At 38.6% G+C, this 20,068-nt stretch overlaps 1 protein-coding gene across 1 annotated transcript in view; it reads left to right on the top strand.

The window, feature by feature from the left end:
• The window catches only part of Apbb1ip (amyloid beta precursor protein binding family B member 1 interacting protein), a 99,407-nt gene that overhangs the window by 20,608 nt on the left and 58,731 nt on the right, over window positions 1-20,068 (top strand). The window contains exon 2 of the mRNA XM_027953069.3: window positions 19,015-19,086. Coding sequence (XP_027808870.1) covers window positions 19,015-19,086 — 72 coding nt within the window. The remainder of the gene's footprint in view (window positions 1-19,014; window positions 19,087-20,068) is intronic.

Below are 20,068 nucleotides of genomic sequence, written 5' to 3'. Positions count from 1 at the left end.
AAAAATAAATATTAAAAAATTCTTTCTCTCTCTTTAAAAAAAATGCATGATGGTTTCTAATATGTTTTCAACATTGCAACAATAGAGATTACAAGGGCTGCCTTCTTCCCTTGTGCGTAACATAAAATAGAAACAATTTTTGTCTTGGCTAAAATTTTTGGTTCTCTTAATCCCTTCACATTCTGTGCTTTCCTTTTTTTTTTTTTTTTTCTTTTTCCCTAAATTGTGCCATCTACTGTAGAGCAGTGACTCTCAAGTTGTAGCATGCAAGAGAATCACAGGGAAGTTTTGTTAAAACACAGATGCTTAGTTCCCCCACCCCTTGGTTTCTGATTTAGTACTTTTGAGGTGAAGCCAAGAATTTTCATTTTCAGTAAGTGGATTAGGCTGATGCTGCTGGTCAGGGAAGCCATATGCAAAACCCAGCCCAAAGCTTAGCTTTGGCCTCACTAGATTAATTACCTTTATGTACTTTCAAATGTTGGTACTGTCTTTAAAGATTCATGTACTAACTGTAGAACAACAGCAATAATAATAGAAACCATTATTGCCACTTTCTGAGCATTTAAGGAGGAAATATCTTCATTTTATAGTGAAATATTCTCATTTTATTGATGAAGACATTGAGGCTTTATTAAGTCTAAATTACCCAATATTTCAAGTAATTAAACCAATAAAGAACTCAGGTCTTTCAGGATCCAAAATCCTTACATGTGATCCTAACAGCTTTATTATCTACCCATCTCCTCAGGCTGCCAGGAATAAGTCCTCACCTCAAGAGAATTAATGATCTCTATTCTCTGGTCCCTTATTATTTTATTTATGCCTTTTATATTATTTTGTTTAGTGCAAGTTTTTATTTTGTGCCTTTGATCCTCTTTAGACTTTCAACTTTTTTCACTCACTTAACACAGATTCAAGTTTTGGAGTCTAGCAATTTCCTGGCAGAGAGCTTGTACTCCATGAATGCTTCCTGAGCTAATGAATAAGTAAATTCAGAAGTGAAAAAAACACGGTCTGAAATTCTGACCCATCCCTGCACAGATAAACTCGTTTATGTGAAAATAAACAAGTGATCGTTATGTATGTGTTTATGCATCCTGTATCTCTAGGTCATAGGGATCTAAAGTATGACTGGGAAATATTGTTATTATAACAGTAACTAAGTAACAGCCCCTGCTCCAGCCACCCTCAAAGGCTTCACCACACATCCAGCTCCTAAGCTTTCTCTGCGCCTTCTCAGAGTCCTGGGTGTATCTCATGAGAGTCTCCGATGTGACTGTCCTGTGCAGAAGGGATGGTAATGGCTCCTAATGCACCTGCCCTGGCTCCCAGCTGCAGGGCTGGTGCTACCCCGCAGGCTGCATGTTGCTCCTGTGGCTTTTTAACTTTTACCCTTCCTGAAGTGGCAGCCCCTGCCTTCCTCTTCTGACTGTTGTGCATCTGGTGTGGGCCTAGCTGCTAATCTAGATAGTTCCAACATAAACCACAGAGCAGAGAGACCTGTGCTCTTGGTTTCCTTTGGGTCTCAAAAGACAGAGTCCTTTTTGTTTGTTTCTCTCTTTTTTTCAATCTTCTCCTTTTATTTTTAACCATGACCTCCCCACCCTACCAACCACAACCAACTACAACTGTGGGACTGGGTGATTTCCCTGGTGGAGGGAGGAGGGATCTGTTCATCAGGAGATGGAATCTCATATGCCGTGCTGGGGTCACCGTCTTTCTCTTCTCCAGGGTCACTGTCCTCAGCCTGTGTCTGTATGCCTCACTCAGCTTTCCAGGCATCCAGGAGGGCTAATTGATGACTGCAGCTTCAATGGCTGGATGGCATTAAGAGCAACATTTCCTGAGCTCTCAGACCTAAGCCAGGTCCTATTTTAAGTACTTCACAAAGATGTGTTAATTTGTAGAATTCTCACTTCAACACCACGAAGTAATTTATTATCACACCTTTCTTGAAGATAAGAAAACTAAAACATTGAGAGGTTAAGTAACTTGCCCAAAGTTACCCAGCCCACCAGGGGCAGAACTGGGTTTTGAACTCTGTTCTCGACTCTGGCAGAGGTCGGGTCTGCTCCACGTGGCTCAGTGGTTCCCTAGAGAGTGGCCTGCCCACCTAGATGGGTCCACACGTCACAAATGAAATGTGATTAAAATAAAAGTCCTCGCATTGTACCTTGGAAAACTTATGGAAGGCAATGGAGGAGAAAAATATTGCATATTAATTTTGTTTTATTTTAAGGAATGAATCACCTAAAATATGGGGAGTAAAGATGCAGTTCTCTCTTCCTTCAAAATAAGAAAATAAAAGTATTGTCAGTAGCACATTTGAGAAAGAAGAGAGAATATTTACTAAGAAACTCAGGAAAGGAATTAAAACTGGGGAACAGAGGATGTGGCTTGGTGGTAGAGCACTTAAAGAAAGAAAGAAGAAGAGAAATCTAGGTTGTTTTTTTTTCTTTTTATTTATTTATTTTTATCTTTATTGATTTATTTTAAATACACTACAGCAGTGGAATGCATTACAATTCTTATACATATAGAGCACATTTTTCATATCTCTGTATATAAAGTATGTTCATGCCAATTTATGCCTTTATACATATACTTTGTTTTGGGGGGTTTTTTTGGCATTACGATTCTTAATAACATATATACCACATTTTTTCATCTCTGTTTGTATATAAAGTATGTTGACACCCAATTCAAGTCTTCATACATGTGCTTTGTATAATGATGTCCATCACATTCCACCATCTTTGCTAATCCCTTGCCCCTCCGTTTCCCTCCCATCCCTCTTCCCTATCTAGAATTCTTTTTCCATGGCATGTATCACCCTAATGTATTTTGGGCCACCAGCAGTCACAGAAGTGGCCATACATACAGACTTTCAGATACAGAGAAATAACTGGCTCAGAACATTAACTCCAAGTTTATCATACTTGACTGGTATCTTTACCAACAGCCACAATCCTTTGGGGTTTTCAAGTGCCAGGTGCAGAATGTTGGCCAAAACAAAAGCACAGAAAATCCCTCTCCCCAACAGAAACAAAAGAGAAGGTTGACATTTTCAGTTTTATCCTCAAGTCATGCTGCATATAAATGTCCTGAAGATTAAAAACGTCTGGCTGAGACCACACAGTCTTGGAAAGAACAGCAAGCTGCACATCTCCAGTAATAGAGAGCTGATTACACTATGATGTCGTGCATCCACGTGAAGGATAGCTGGAGCGACAAAAGGGACTCTGGAAGAATCTCAAATGATAGAAAGGAGGGGAGAGGGTTTATCATTGCCATGGATGGTATGGACCGCACCTTCTCAGAAAGCTGTCGCTGTTATTATCTCTATTTCCCATTCATGTTTTTTTTTTTTTATTTGCGGTCCTGGGGATCAAATCCAAGACCTCACAAAGACCAAGCACATGCTCTACCACTCAGCTATATCCCCAGCCCCTGCTGCAGAAGGTGCTCAGTTCTACCCTCAACGCTCCTCCACAGATAACCAGGGAAGTTATCTGTGTGCTTGAAATCAAAGGTCACTTTTCAGTTCTCATCTTGAGAACCACTCACCACTGTTATTATAGTTCCTTCATTAATTCATTAACACTTTCTTGCAGAGGTTAGGGATGCTGTATTAAATGTTCAGAGAGATTTTCAGAGATAATAGCATACTGTTAATTAGGGAGTCACATATCATTTCTTCTTAGTATCATAGACTATGCCAAATCAAGAATTTAAAAATCCTAAGGCAAGCAGAGCATGCTAGCATACTCAGCTATTCATCCACCGAGCCATAGTCTTATTCTTTGTGATCTTTAAAGTCCACAATATGACTTAGATCTATCGAAGAATGTCATGGATTTTTCTGTACTTCTTGTTGGATTAAACACAAAGGTTTATTTCACTACTGAATTATGTATTGCTGGAGGTTTAACCACTTCTCTCAGTTTCCAACAGAAGCATTAGATAGGTTGGCCTTTAGTACCTGACAGATCATCTTTCTTGATGGATAAATTTGCCACATCAATCTCTTCTGACTTGGAAAATTACATTCTGAGTGCTTTGGAGATTTCTGCTGTCTTCCTGGCCTGGCCTGGCCTGGAAACAGTAGTCTTTTTTAAACAATGACTTTACATTCCAGTCGATCTTTCTGAAAGCTTTTGAAATGATGGTTTGGGATCAAATTTAAATTAATAATTGAACAGTGTATTCTTTACCACTGCTTTAGTTTTTATATGTGTCCTCCAAGGATCACATATTAAAGCCTTGGTCCCCAGCCTGGGTGCTAACGGGAGGTGATAGAACCTTCCAGAAGTGGGGTTTAGTGGAAGGAAGTTGGGTTAATGGGGGAAGGCCCTTGAAGGAGATTATGGGACTCTGGCCCATTCCTGTCTCTCTCTTTGCTTCCCAGCTGCCCTGCAATGAATAGGCCTCAGCTGCTCTATGCTCCCACCATGGTATACTGCACCATCACAGGCCAAAAGCAACAAGGCCAGGCAACCATGGTCTGAAACCATGAGACAAAGTAAACCTTCTTCCTTATTAAGTTGGTTATCTTGGCTATTTTGTCACAATAACAGGAAGCAGACTAATACAACTACCAATGCAAATAACTCATCTGGATTACAATTAGAAGAATAGATACTGATTCTGCTCCACTCAGCTTCTATATAAGTAGTTGAGAAAAACTATATCTTAGATTACTTATGCTGGTGGTAGACAAATTTTCTACAATATGAATTATCCTGATTCCAGAAGCATTAAAATATAAAAACACACATCTTGAATAAAGGAAATATGTTGTCTTTATGTTTTCCTTTTAGTTTTAGTGGAGGGTTTTGTTTGTTTGCTGTTCTGTAGCAACCTGTGAATTTTTTTGCAACTTAAAACAACTCATTAAACTAACCATCAGTCATATAGTAGTATTATGGTAAATTCAGGCCTTCATTAACTGTCAAAAGTGACAATTTTGGCTCTAACAGTGGCTATATAGTGCTTTCTAGCAAAGCTTGAAAAATGCACTGTGCTTAGTGCTGATTCTCAAGCCTTGATGGACATGCCTAGTTTTCATTACTCTAGAAATGGACAAGACTGTGACTTTCAATTGTTAGTAATCTTTAGAAAATACTCCCTCTATAATCCTGGAAGTTAAAAAAAAAAGCCATTTGACACTAATATTCCCAAGCTCAGCTATTTAAGAATTTTACTAATCACACAGGGAAATCTTTCTTGCACTAGAAAACATTCATCTTCTCTGCCAAAGCCAAACTAAAAATCAAGGTCAAAGTGTTTTAACCTCCTCCCCCTTTGTAGTAGTCCCTTTTTAGTTGCTGTAACAAAATACTTGAGACTGAGTACTTATAAAGAAAAGAGGTTAGTGTATCTCTCATAGAGGAAAGTAATAGTATGTAACATCCACCATCATGACTACAAAGACACATGTTGTTTTAGAAATTTCTAGAAAGAGTGATATGAAAGACCCTCTTTGGGATGGAAACATGGTTCCATAAATTCTGTTTCTGTTTGACCTTCTGTATGGCTGTGTGCCTTGGCCCCTTCCTTTGCCTTTGTATGTGTCTGAATATGTGCAATGTCTCAGCAGAGTGTTGTGCATATCTAAGGACACCTCCCACCTGTGTTTTTCTTGTACACACTTCTCTTGCTGTGGTCATTATCTACATGGCTTATTTTCTGAGGAAGGCAGAAGCAGTGTAAAGAAAGAGCCCAGACCTGGGTTTGAATCCCATCCAACCACATCTCAGCTATGTGATCTTGGGCATGTCACTCAAACTCCTGACCACGCCCTCCTTATCTAAAAAAAATGGAAGTGATATTATCTATTTCCACATGGTTTTATGAGAATTAGATGAGATAACATACAATACATGGAAGAGATTAATTTTTTTCATTTACATACTCTTTGCCTGCCTCTACTTTTCATTTTTTTCCTCTTCCTCCTCCTCGGTTTTTTTGAACTCAGGTCTATTTACCTTGGTTCTTTTTTCCCCATTTATTTTGAAAAGTTTTTAATCTAAAAAAAAAAAAAAAGACAAGTGCAACAAATACCCACCCGCCTTCCACCTAGATTCAGTCATTACTCACATTTAACCACATTTACTCTATTTTTTCCCTTTTATGAACATTTGTGAAGTATAATTATCACACCACAATGATCATGATACCGTTACCGTTGTAAAATTATCACACTCAGGAAATTCAAATAAATTGAATCCTTTTTCCTGACACATAGACTATGTTCAAACTTTCCAAGTTATTCCAAGAGTTTCTTCTTCTTCTTCTTCTTCTTTTTTTTTTTTTAAATTTGGAGAGTCTAGAACAGTTGTTTTGTTTTGAAGAATGTCCTTCCATTTGAATTTTTCCTCTGCATTCCTCTTGACTGGAACTGAGTGGCTGGCCATTGTGACAGCAGTGTTATGGGGGGGGGGGGGGCTGTGCCCTAGGTATCAGTCACATCAGAGGCACATGGTGTCACATTGTCCCACCAGTGGTGATCCTAAGTTTGATCATTTCATTAAAGTTGTGTCTACCAGACTTCTTCATTTAAAATATTTCCTTGATGAGTGCTAAGTATTGTGTTTTGTACAGTTTTACTGTGTAGTCTGTTGAGCATTTGGGGTCTTTTTCAGCCATCTTCCTTTCCACCAATCCTATAGCTTGACTCTGCAGCAGAGTAAACTAAACACATGGATGACTATCGTGGTCTCCAGCATCTTCTACCCAATGGTAGTGACATCCGTTCCTTGTTACTGCCACCAACCATGATGGCTGTTCAACCATTCTCTGTTTTTAAATCTCTCTCCCACTCTTCATTTCTTCTCTATTTCTCTCTCTTAAGTTATTTGTTTATTCACCAAATACTTTTGAAAGTCTTCTATGACCAGGTAGGCACTACCCTTCACCATGGGATCACAAAGGTCAGTAAGAGCCTCAACCCCTGCCCGCATGGACCTTAAGTGAATCATTTGTTTTAATTTATCAATTCATTTAACAAATATTCACTCAGTGCCTATCGCATATCTACATTGTATATGTACATTGTTCTGTTTTCTGGATACAACAGTAAACAAAAGCAGCCAACTCTCTGCCCTCATGAGGCTCCCAGTCTAGTTGATGAGGAGGAAGAGAAGATAAACAGGAAAGGGAAAGATGGGGGCGGGGACTGATTTTGAACTAGGTCAGGGAAGGATCACGTAAGCACCACCCGAAGGCAGAGAGAAAGCTGCTCTTTAAGTGGGGAACAGGTGTTCCAGGCAGAGAGCGAGCGTTTGCAGAGTGCGTGCTTTCTGTGTTCAAGGAGGCCCATGTGAACAGAGTGTTACAGGAGATAAAATCCATGAGGCAAAGGGTGGGGTGGGGGTGAGGGTGGTGTTGAGTAGAGGGCTGAGCATATGAAGCAGATGTTCAAGCTAACGATACCTTGGAGCTGGCCGCAGGTTTATGGTATGTAAAGCCACCCACAAGTCAGCATGGGACCTCCTAGGGCCCCAGTGTAGGTGGGTCAGGAGAGAAACTAGGGGGTCAGAGAGGATGAGGAGGAACCAACAAGGAAACTGAAAGGAGAGCTGGTGAGGTTGCCAGGAACAGAGCCAGGACCTCCAGGGCCCGAATCCTACACAATTGGGGAGACTCCCTTTGAAAAAGAATACAAAATGATGAACAAAAAAATTAAGAACAAAATTAAATATTTAGGGACTGATGGTACAGCTCAATGGTAGAGTATGTGCTTAGGATACATGAGGCCCTGGGTTCCTTCCCAGTACTCCCCCCAAAAAAGTAAATAATATTTAGAGCAAGAAAGGAATTCACAGGGCTGGGGTTGCGGCTCAGTGGTAAAACATTTACCTAGCATGTGTGAGGCACTGGTTGATTCCCAGCACCACATAAACAAACAAACAAACAAATAAATAAAGATATCGTGTCCATCTACAACTAAAAATATTTTTTTAAAAAGGAAGGAAATTACAACAAACTAACAAATACCATAAATTTTTTTAAAATGTTTTATAACTAACAAATGCCATAAATATCTATCAAGCAACGTTCTTAATTTATAATTACTAATGAACGAACATGTTTTCTACATTTTTAGCTGCACATTCTTCCCTATGAGGGTGAATTTGAAATACAGTTTTCTGTAGAGGTATTAAGTAATTCAGTCATTCCTCCAGCATGGTTGCTCAAAATTAGTCTTGATGATTTATAGTTTAGAAAAGACGTTGTCCTTAGCATGGCATCTCTCCATGGTGAGGCCTCATCTGTAACTTCCTCTGTGGTTCCTTGCTCTGGCAAGACCTCACAGAACCACAGCCTTTGCTCTGCTAAACGTGGCATGGCGCCTGTGGCTTGCCGTATCCCAGACAGCCGCTGGCCAGCTCAGCCAGAACCACACAGCCATCCATTCCCACCTCATCCCATCTGCTCAGTGGGTCCCAGGAGCTATATAAAGTAGTCATGAAACCTGGCTCAAGGTGACCCCATGTAGCATCTCCTTCAGATCTTCTCCTTGGAATCAGAGAAGGGGTTCAATGTTCATCATGCTAGAACCCAGCTGCTATAGAGGGTAGTGCTAGTAGCCCTCTGGCCCCATCCCAAGCCCTGGGACACCACCAGGATAACAGTGTCTCCTGCTGTTGTTGGATGTCAAAAGAGAAACTCAGTCTCAGAAGGGGTCTGCATGTGAGGAGGCCTGAGATTTAAGCTTTATTGCCTTCAAGGTAAATTGGCCTCTTTTAGGAGGAAAAGCAGGAGAGAAAGCTGTCAGGAAAGTCAACTGAAGAAAGTACAGTCCCCTTTGGTATCCACAGGGGATTGGTTCCAGGCCACCCATGGACATCAAAAATGAGGATGCTCAGGCCCTTGTATAAAATGGTATAGTATTCGCACACAACCTACACACATCCTCCCGTATATTTTAAATTATCTCTAGATTATTTATAATACCCCATACAATATAAATGTATACGTAAATAGTTGTTATGTTGTTTGGGGAATAATGACAAAAAAAAAAATCACATACAGACGTGATTTTTTTCCGAAACATTTTTGACCTGCAGTTGGTTGACTCTGTGAATGTGGATGCCCTGGATATGGAGGGAGCCGTCAGTATTGTTAAATGCTGACTAGGAATTAACCATTGACACAAACAATTTGGTGACATAGAAGGGACAAAAGTCCAGCTGAAGTAGATTCAAAAAAAAAAAAAAAGAGAGACAAGCAGGAGACAGTGAATGCATTTAATTATTCACAAGAGTTTTGTTTATGAAAACTAATGTCTGTAAAGTTCATTTAAAGTGCGTGAATGGAATACTTTCTATTTTTGTTTCTTCAAGAGGCCCTAAATTATGTTTTCACTTTGATTTTGTCATAGTTGATCCAAAAATGGTTCCTCATTCCTTAAAGAGACAAAGTAGATTAAAAAGGGAACTTAAGAAAATTTCGATGTGAGGAGGGTTCTTTCTAGCTCCTGTATATCCAAGTGAAACTAGTTTACCAATTGTCTCCCAGAGATAGAGAAAAGCCACCTTGGTGGATGGGAGAAGATGGTGTTCATATGACCTGACCGCAGATTGCCTGTGTCACATGCTGTTTTACTTCAGAGTTATGTTAGAATATTATTGGGTCTTCCCCTCCCCCACCTCCTGTAACTGGGGATTGAGCCCAGGGCCTTAGTGCATCCTAGAAAAGCAATCTAACTCTCAACCACACTTCCAGGCCTTTCTGTTTTGAGACAGGGTCTTGCTAAGTTGCCCTGGCTGGCCTGGAACTTGCAGGCCTCCTGCCTCAGTCTCCCAAGTAGCTGAGTTTATTAGGCTTGCACCACTGTGCCCAGCTATTTCCAGGTCTTATTGAGTCATCTAACTTTTTACCAACCCAGAAGCTTGACTTAGCAGAGTACCACACTCTGCCCCCCACTTTGCATTCAGATGAAATCAAAACAATTTGGAAATAAGTACATCTAAAAGTCATCCTGTTCAAAAATGTGAACAGTCCAGCTCATAGTGTGTGTGTGTGTATGTGTGTGTGTGTGTGTGTGTGTGTGTGTGTTTACCCTGTGCCAAATTCTAAGACCTTCCACATCACCTCACTGGTTTTTAAATTATTGAAAGCAATCATGTCCTTTTCATGATGACTTTTGCTTTTGCTTTTTGTTTTTAGATTTTCTTTTACTTTTTTTTTTCCATCTAAATTCTGCCACAACAGTATTGCCTGTAAAAGAACTCTTTTGTCTTGCATATCTTTTTACATGCCTATGCACATGCGTATGTGTACTGTCCACACTAATTCCCTTTGTGACTGATTGTCGTGTTAGGCTGTACTGATCATATATGTCCATTGTGGTTTTCCTGTTAACTCGGTAACTACTTGGTAACCTATTAAGATTTTCTTTCGCTGATCTCAGAAATGGGAAAAGCTGGTTAAGTAGGCCCAAGTGATTTATTCATCTTCGTTCTTTGTCAGTGAATTAATTTGATGTTATGTGTAATTTTAGAGATGCTTCTATTTCCTGTTCTTTGCTACACAGAACTCAGGCTTCCCTTTCCTCCTCCCCCAAACATTGCAAAACCTTAACCATGTTATTCTGTGAACCACTTCCTCTTGATAAAGTGCTTTCATTGCATTTTGAAAAAAAAATATACTACACTGAAGGAACCAGATAAAATTCAATATTTTAAGTTATTTTCCAGTCACTTTTTACCCTAGCAATTTCAGAACTTTGACCCAACATGTGATTGTTTGGATTCTACCGTACATATGATCCCTTTCATGAACATATTTTTTAAAAGTTTTCCTCTCTGTGACATATGTTGTTGTAATGGATTGATATTTTTTACTTGAAAAAATATTACCAACTAGTTTTTTTTAAAAACTTAAAAATAATTTTGGAATCAAATTAAGTTGATACTGAGAGAGCCTCAGATTTTTTAACCTTCTTTCTCATCAATGCTAGTTATATTTTGGCTCTAATGAGCTAATTATAGACTCAAAACACTGCTTACCTATAGGATTAAAAATAATGCCAGTCTCAGTGCTAGGATGCACCCTTGGTTCTTTAGCCATCTTCAAAATGGAAATATGGTATACAGATAAAGTCTAGATACTTAATGTTTGTCATGTTGACAAGGAGAAATACAGGAAGTCTTACAGACATTTATTTAAGCCTAAAACCTTCAATAGATTGTTGACTGACTTAAAAACCTTGGTCAAGCCACTTAACCTCTGGCTGCCTAGAGATTTCTTATCTGTACAACATGGAAAATAAGTGTTCTGCCCAGGGAGTAAGGACAACTAAAAGCAGTCAGTTCACATTCAGTATCAGGACATGGCCTGGCAAGAATGAGAACAGCTAATACTTACTAGTTATTATTGTTATCAAGATCAGATGGATGCAGGGAATGGTGATTCCTTTCCCCTCAACCCACAGCCATGCACAGAATCAAGAGTGGGGGCTTCTCCGCAGACAGATAGCAACTGCCTTAATAAAATATTAGTGACCAATCTAACCTGCCTGTGCTTCTTTGTGACTTGTGACTTGTGCCCAGCCATTTTTATACATCCATATCCCCGACTTCTACTCACAAGTATTTTGTCTTTAATTCTTATTGTTCTAAAATTTTCATCCTATTATTGGTAATACATACCACAGCCCAAGAAAAGGCTACGCCTAACTGCAAGCACAGCTAAAAAGATGAGCTTCACGACCCTTCAAATGAGCTGATGCCACCCCTGGGTTTAATGTCTTAATCTGGTGATGTGGAGAAAGCAGGATTTTGAGATAAGCTCCATTATAAAAATGTAAATAATATTTGTTTGTTATATCAATGTTTGCTGCCACTAGATACATAATTTCTATAAAGCCAAAATTTTGCAATCATGAGAGGAAAAAAAAAAGTTTTAACAAGCTTTTGACTTTTTTTGCAGAAGTTGTTAGGACCACTTTTTTTTTTAAGAAAGCCAAAATGAAAAGTAGTTCTTTTTTTTTTTTTTTTTTTTTGTGTGTGTGTGTGTGTTTGTGTGTGTTGCTGGGGATTGAACCCAGGGCCTTGTGCATGCAAGGCAAGCACTCTACCTACTGAGCTATCTCCCCAGCCCCAAGTAGTCCATCTTTTTAATTGATTTCTGCTTTATGAAAAATTCTTCTTACAAGAAAATTTGTCATATATTTAATATAGTGTTTTTACAAAAAAAAAAAAATTTAGTTTCAGACCCTTCATCTAAAACTATTGTGCTCAAAATTCAGTTCATAGCAAGAAATCATTACATATATAACATAGCAGTACTTTAACAAGTTTATGTGTGTATTCATTTTTGTGTCTTCATTATTATTTTTACAGATTAGCAAATTTAAATATAAACACATGAGGGCTGGGTTTGTGAGTCATTGGTAGAGTGCTTGCCTAGCATGCATGAGGCACTGAGTTCGATTTTCAGCACCACATACAAATAAATAAAGGTCCATTAACAACTAAAAAATACTAATATATATATATATATATATATATATATATATATATTTATAAACACATGATGAATTAAAAGAAGAACTTAGAAAACGTGACTTGTTTTTATTTATTAAATAATGGCTCATTAATTTATTGCTTGAAGTATTAATTGACATCAGATTGGTATAGAAAAGAAAAGCCATTGGTAATGCCACTTGTGTTGCATGGTGGCTATTAGAATTTTTCTCAAAACATCTAAAACTTTCAGTTTGAAAACCAATTCAGGCCTGAATAGATGTAACCCCAGTGAAACATTTGTGTTTCCCAACAAAATGTATCTTATAAATGTCAGAATTTACTCACGTGGAAAGCACCAAATAAAGAGAAATAATGGTGACAGAGTGAGAGGCGTTTCACAAACCGATAGCTATGATGGCAGCTTAGGGAAATCCTTACTGAAGCCAGGCGCTGTGACAGTCTCCTACTGGGGATGCTGAGACAGGAGGAGGGAAAGTTCAAGGTCAGTCTAGGCAATTTAGTGAGATCCTGTCTCCAAATAAAAGATAAAAAGAGCTGGAGATGTAGCTCAGTGGTCGAACACTTGCCTGACATGTGTGAGGCCTGGGTTCAATCTCTAGTACTTGTCGTAAGAGGAGCAGGAAACATGGCGTTTGGAGGCCTCTAAGGACTGTCCGCCATATCTCTGATGCAGTACAACAGGAACCATGTGCAGAGTATGGCCAGTGGAACAATGGAAAGCATTTCCATGCCGTTTGTGACCTGGGCTCTGGCCCCAGTTCTTCCCATTAATCTGGGAAGTTACTTAATCTCTCTGGGCTTTCAACAAAGCATTTTTTAACACAAAGATCAACAAGATCTGATCCTTACATAGTAATAGTTTCCAGTTTTATAAGAGATTCTAGCACAGTAACAAAAATAGCATGATTCCACATGGCAAATGCTATGATTGAGTGTTTATGCCAAGCACCGTATGCTATTTTATATAAATGATACAAAAGTCCTACGGATTATGGATTATTATTCTTTCACTTTACAGACAAACAAACTGAAACTCAGGTTAAAGAAGGGTTTAATGCCTTATTTGAGGTTGTTTCTGGGGACAGATGTTACTCATAAGTTTGCTAGGAGCAATGGATAGCAAATGTCACTACTGGATATGAAGACACGGTTGAAGACTTGACATAAAAGCTGAATTTTGAATGATAACTAGGGTTTATGAAGGAAACATGGACAGAGGATATTACATGAAGGGAACAGCATATTCAAGGATGCAAAGATTTTAATTAATTAATTTATTTATTTATTTAGGTGCCTGGGATTGAACTCAGAGGCCCTCAACCACTGAGTCACATCCCCAGCCCTATTTTGTATTTTATTTAGAGACAGTGTCTCACTGAGTTGCTTAGTGCCTTGCTTTTGCTGAGGCTGGCTTTGAACTCATGATCCTCCTGCCTCAGCCTCCCAAGCTGCTGGGATTATTATAGACATACACTCTGCAGATGCAAAGGTTTTAAACAAAGAATGATTAAAAAAAAAAAAAAAAAAGTTCATTGGCCCTAAATGGCTGGAGTTGAAAAGTAGGTATGGGCAAATTGTGAAGGATTTTGAAAGACATGCTGAGCACCTGAATTCTCTCCACTTCCTCATGATCAGCCACGGAGCGTTTTCAAACAGGAGAGGGAGAGGTTCACATTCCTATTGGAAATTGGCAGCTGTGGCAATGGTGATGAGAATTGATGTGGAGTCAGGGCGGCTGGAGGAGCTGATGAAGGTCAACTAAGGCTGACAGTGACAATAAAGGAGAAGCTCTCCACAGGAAAAACCACGAGGATTTCCTGACTCATGGGATGGGGAAAAAAAATGGGAGGAGCAAAGCACTACACCAGAGTTTCTAAATGAAAGTAATGAGTGATGAATGACAATTAGGGCTTGTGGGAGGAGGGTGCATGGGAAGGAAATACTGAGCTAGACTTGCTTGGATGGAAATGCCGATGGGACCTTAAACTGGACACTTTTAGGCCAGCTACTCTGACAGATAAGATAAGGGCTACCCCTGACCTTGGTCCAAAATCATGGCTGAGATTGCTAATCTAAAAGACAATGAAATCTGCATCCAAACTTAAAATTAACTATGTGAGGTTTAACATAAACAGGTGTCCCATCAAATGCATATATCAGAATACTTAGGATAGATTTTGTTTGGTGTGTGATGCTGGGAATCAAACACCAGGCTCCATGCATGACAGGCAAGTGCTTTACCACTGAACCACGCCTCCAAACTGTAGATTTCCAAAGTATATATTTTCAAAGTTTATTTATGCAGACAAGAGAAACTGTTTGAGGCCTAGACATTTGAGACTTTGGGAACTATTGAGCATCAAGGGAGTGATTAGTCCTTATTCAGGTAGATCAAGGCAGGACTTTGGCTGGATATACAGCTTCTCCCATCACCCATCACCTTTCCCCAAAGACAAAAAACAAAATCTATCTGATAAAGTACTTTTCCAATTCTCCTTTAATCAGCAATTTGTTGTTCTCCCCAAGACACAAAATGAACTCAGAAATGACATACCCATGAAAGGATTTTAACTCCACCCAGTCAACAGGGTTTGTTTTGCAATATGGTGCTTCATTAGGACTCCCCACCCCAGCACTAACCCGAGTGTGACACTTTTGGCTCTCAGGGCTGGGTGTTTTCTCTCTTTCTCTTGACCTTTAGAAAATACCATGCATATTAACATGCACACCCTGCTTTCACATACTGGGTGTGAGTGTGTGTGTGTGTGTGTGTGTAGAGAGAGAGAGAATTAATATATATTTTACATATTCATATTTTATACATTTATACATTATATATTTAAAATTATGTATATATATATTGTTTTTTCATTCCAAAAATAAGGAATGCAGGGAGGGTAATCATGTAAGAAGGTTGGCTTTGCAGATTAATACAGATTTTTGTTAAAAATAGCCTTTAATTGAAATGTCTTCTTGTTTTTACCAAGGACGCAAACCTTTTGAACCGTGACTCATTCAGAAGCAGATTTACTTACCCCTATAGATTTACAGCACAGTTTTGATGTTGACTCCTTCTAATAATTCGGTAGCGGACTCTAAGGGAAAGAAATGAAAGGGCAGAGGGGAGTACTTTTACCAGATGAATGTAAGGAGAGTTTCAGGAGATGTCACAAGAACATGCTGTTGTCCTCAGTTATTTCCATCTTAGGTGGATGATTCACTCTGGCGTGTCCCTGACCCACCATACATCAGTGTGGTATGTATAGGCTCAGAAGCTAAAGTCTGTGGATTCAGTGGGTTTTTCTGACTCATGGTTGTTGACATTTTCTTTCAAGATTTTATACTTCATCATTTTAATGCTTTTCCAAATTTAGTAGTTTGAGAGAGCAACACATCAATATCAGGCTTCTTATTACCTGAATCATCTTTGTTTCTTCTAAGATTCTGTTTTTGTTTGGTACTGGGGATTGAACCCAAGGCATTTTACCACTGAGCTGCATCCCCAGCCATTTAAAAAAATTTTTTTTAACCTCCCTGACTCTCAGACCTGCACATATAGACCTTAGCCTATGCCTTACCTGTCATTTCTCTACCTGGGTGCTCACCTATCTACCTGATGTGGTCTAATTCAGAGCATTCACCTAGCGGCTTCCTTGGATTCACATGTCTTTCTGTCCAAGTGCACCGGTCCCTCCTGGACAACCCAGTTTTGCCCTCCTGGGCTTCTAGAAGATACTTCCTCCACTGGAAACCACATGGGGTAATCTAGAAAATATCTCATAGCAAGTCAAATGTCCCTCCTTTAATATAAAACATACAAACTTAAAACTTGAAATTGCTATTGAATGTATTCAGTAACTATAGCCCAGAGTAGCTTTTGTGTTGAGAGAGAGAGAGAGAGAGAATATCACTTTTCCTTCTTAACATTGGGAAAGAAGAAAATATATGATAGGAAAATTTAGCAAAGAAATTTGATCATGTCAGATTTCCTCTGTGATAAATCCAAAATTACTGTCAAGGGTAAAGTGGAATGATTAAGCACTCACCCTGCAGGGTGCACATTTACACTGCTCCATCCAGATGGTTTTTACAGCCTTATCTCTTCTCATTGCTGTGTGTCCATACCGTACGTACTGAGCCTACATGTTTTGACATCAACTCTGGCTTATGAAACAGCTCTTGGAACATGTAAACGCTAGATTAGTTTTAATCACCATCATCATCATCATCATCATCATCATCATCATCATTACATCATTTTGCTTTCAAAGATTGGGATATTTTAAAAATCATTTGTGTCATTTTTAAGAAAGCAGAGTCAGCAGGACAAAGGCTTCCATATAAATATTTTATAAAGAGAGAGAGCAGCTCTGATTGGTTAGTGCTATTAAAATTGAAAATGTGGTACAGCTGAAGTATTAGCTTGAAGTCTGGTTAAAGGGTCGTTTTAGTCAGCTTTGCCTCAGTGTGGCCAAAACACCTGACAAAGAACAACTCAGAGGAGGAAGAGTTTATTTTTGCTCACAGTTTCAGAGGCTCAGTCCATGATCAGCCACGGCTTTAAGCCCAAAATGAGGTGGAACATCGTGCCCGAAGGGTAGGAGAGAGGAAAGTAACTCAGGACATGGCAGCCAGGAAGCAGGGAGGTCTGCTCACCAAGGACAAATATAAACCCCAAAGGCACATCCCAGTGACCTACTTTCTCCAGCCACATCCTATTTGCCTACAGCCCAGTTAATCCCCATCAGTGGATTAATCCACTGATTACGTTAAGACTCATAATCAAATCATTTCACCTCTGAAAATCCTTGCATTATCCCACACATGAACTTCTGGGGGATACCTCATATCTAAATCATAACAAGGGTGAACTATAAGTTTTAGGATGATATATTTTAGGAAAAATAAATCTGTCTTGGCTTAGCCTATTTCATCAAATAATTTAATTTGAATACACATACCCCTATAGATACAGTAATATTTTGATTATGGTATTAATGGAGCTACATACTAAATATTTATGAAAAAATTGTCTAAAAGTAATCTATTGGGGGGAAAATATATATGTGTATATATATATATATGTGCATGTGTGTGAGTGTGTGTGTATATACATATATAAGTATATATATTTAAAAGTTGCCATGAATTGATAACTATTAAAATCAAACAGTGAATATATGATAATTATTATATCATTGGGTATATACATATATATATATAATGTTTGTTTTCATAGTTTTCATGTAAAATATTAAAACACAAGCACATTCAGGTAAATATTGTTTGGTTTAAATATAGTTATTCCTAAGCATCTGTGGGGGATTGGTTCCAGGAACCCCTGTGAATACTCAAATCCAAGGATTCTCAGGTCTCTTATATTTGTATAAAACCTACCCAAATCTTCCTCTATACTTTAAATCATCTCTAGATTACATACATACACACACACATATGCCATGATATATATATATATATATATAAATATATATAAAATGAAAATATAGTCACACGTCCCTAACCAATAGGGATAAGTTCTGAGAAATGTGTCTTTAGACAATTTTATTGTCATGAGAACACCTGTCATACAAAGATGGCTATAACGTCATCAGGCAATACAATCACAGGACCTTGGTGGTATGGATAGTCTGTCTTTGACCAAAGAAATCATATATTATTAGGGAGTATGTAACTATAGTTGTTATGCTGGATTGTTCAGAAAATCATAACAAGAAAAATATCTGTATATGTTCAGTACAGAAAAAAAATATGAATATTTTTAAGCTGTGGCTTTAAGCTATAGTACTATCTTCTGATTTCTCATCCCTGTCTTGCCAAAAATGTCAGGAAAGAGAATAGCTGGTTACATCCCCCAAGGAACCAGGCCACTACTTATTTTATAAAAACACTTTCCTCTGTAGGATAATGGCTTCATTTGGTTTAGGCAAAGAAATGTTATAACGTTAAAAAAATGTTATTTTTCCTTGACTGTATGACCTTTTTAGTTCTCTAAAAGACCCAGTGTTTCCAAATAAATGTAGCAAAAGCTGCTATTTCAGAGATATCTTTGGAAAGCAGGGAATCACTTGGTAATGTGTTTAATCATTCTTGACGTAAGATTTTTGTGTAAGATTTTAAATGAGGTGAAGGTCTACACTTCTCATACCCATGCTCTGAGGCTTTCTCCTTTATATCTAGGTATCCTATGGTGACATGAATTCCAAAATGATGTCCACTTTGTTCACTTGGCTCCAAGGAGATTAGCTTAGTCTATAAAAGCAAAGTTCTGTTTTCACTTTGTGGGAGTTCTCAAGGTCTTGGCTCCATCTTGCACCATGCAGATGGGATCATGGTCAGGCATGGAACTTCAGGGCAACACGAATTTTCCTCTCCATACAGTTCTCTTCCCATCTTGCCTGCCATAAATGGGGCTTTTGAAAAAAAAGCGACCTGATGATTATCCCAGGATAAGCTTTTATGAGACTGTTAATATGTGGATTTCTTCCTTTTTCAGATGGGTGAGTCAAACGACGACATAGACCAAATGTTCAGCACTTTGCTGGGAGAAATGGATCTTCTAACCCAGGTAAACTCCCGCTGTTAACCTGCAAACTGAGGAGGGAAATGGATCACAGAATTTGATTTTTATATGACAAGAGTGCTGTATGTAAAAGTAATGCTGGAGACTGACAACATTCTGTATTACATATTCTTGATATAACTGTGACAGTGGTGGGGGGTGGTTGCAAAACTCCTTCCTGATTCTGTCGTTCTGAGTTCAGTTATTTAGTATTTTGGTCACATACATACATACATTCTCATACAGTCTGTTATGGAAATTCTAATGCTTACTGTGTCCAGTGGAGGAATTTTCCCCCTCTGACCACCATTACCTAGTAGTTTCCCTGGTGGTTAACTTTATAAAGACTGGCGGAGAACATGACATCATCTTTTGTAAAAGTTTTTTTTTTTTTTTATTTAACCAACCTTTGAGAGACTGTTACATTTTAAAGGACTAAGTGGGAGTAATTATGGGTCCCTGAGTGGACTGTCAGAACTTTCAAAACTTGGTTCCCTCAAAGGAGCATGAAGGCCACTCAGTCATAGGCTACAGGGCTGAGAAAAGTGGTGTCATCAAGACCACATTGACTCAGCGGTCACCCCATGCTCAGGTCAACTGGAGCCCAGCAGCTATAGACCCAAGGCCACTGACCCAGGTTTCAAAGTCTGGTGAGCTTTAGAGCATCTTGTAATGTGCTCATAAATGCTTCTTTGATTCGGAGGACACTCAGGTCATGACAAAAAATGTCAAAATAAAAATAACCCAATATTCCTAAATAAGACAAGGATCTTGAGTTTTCTACAACATAAATGAGTTGTCTGCATTTTCAAAGACATTTTTTAGGAAAAAAAATTTAGTTATATGTACATTCTCTATAAAATTCATGACAGATTTTATTCTATAAAAGAAGAGACAAAATGTGAGGCCCTCGTGGAAGGGTGGTATTCGGAAGGTGGGTTAGGGCACTAGCCACGTTTCTGCAGATGAGGACTTTATTTTTCCTCTC

The sequence above is a fragment of the Marmota flaviventris genome, chromosome 12, assembly GCF_047511675.1.
Source record: "Marmota flaviventris isolate mMarFla1 chromosome 12, mMarFla1.hap1, whole genome shotgun sequence".
In the NCBI taxonomy this organism is placed as follows: Eukaryota; Metazoa; Chordata; class Mammalia; order Rodentia; family Sciuridae; genus Marmota; species Marmota flaviventris.
The sequence above is the reverse complement of the archived record's forward strand: the minus strand, read 5'-3'. Positions and strand labels throughout refer to the sequence as shown.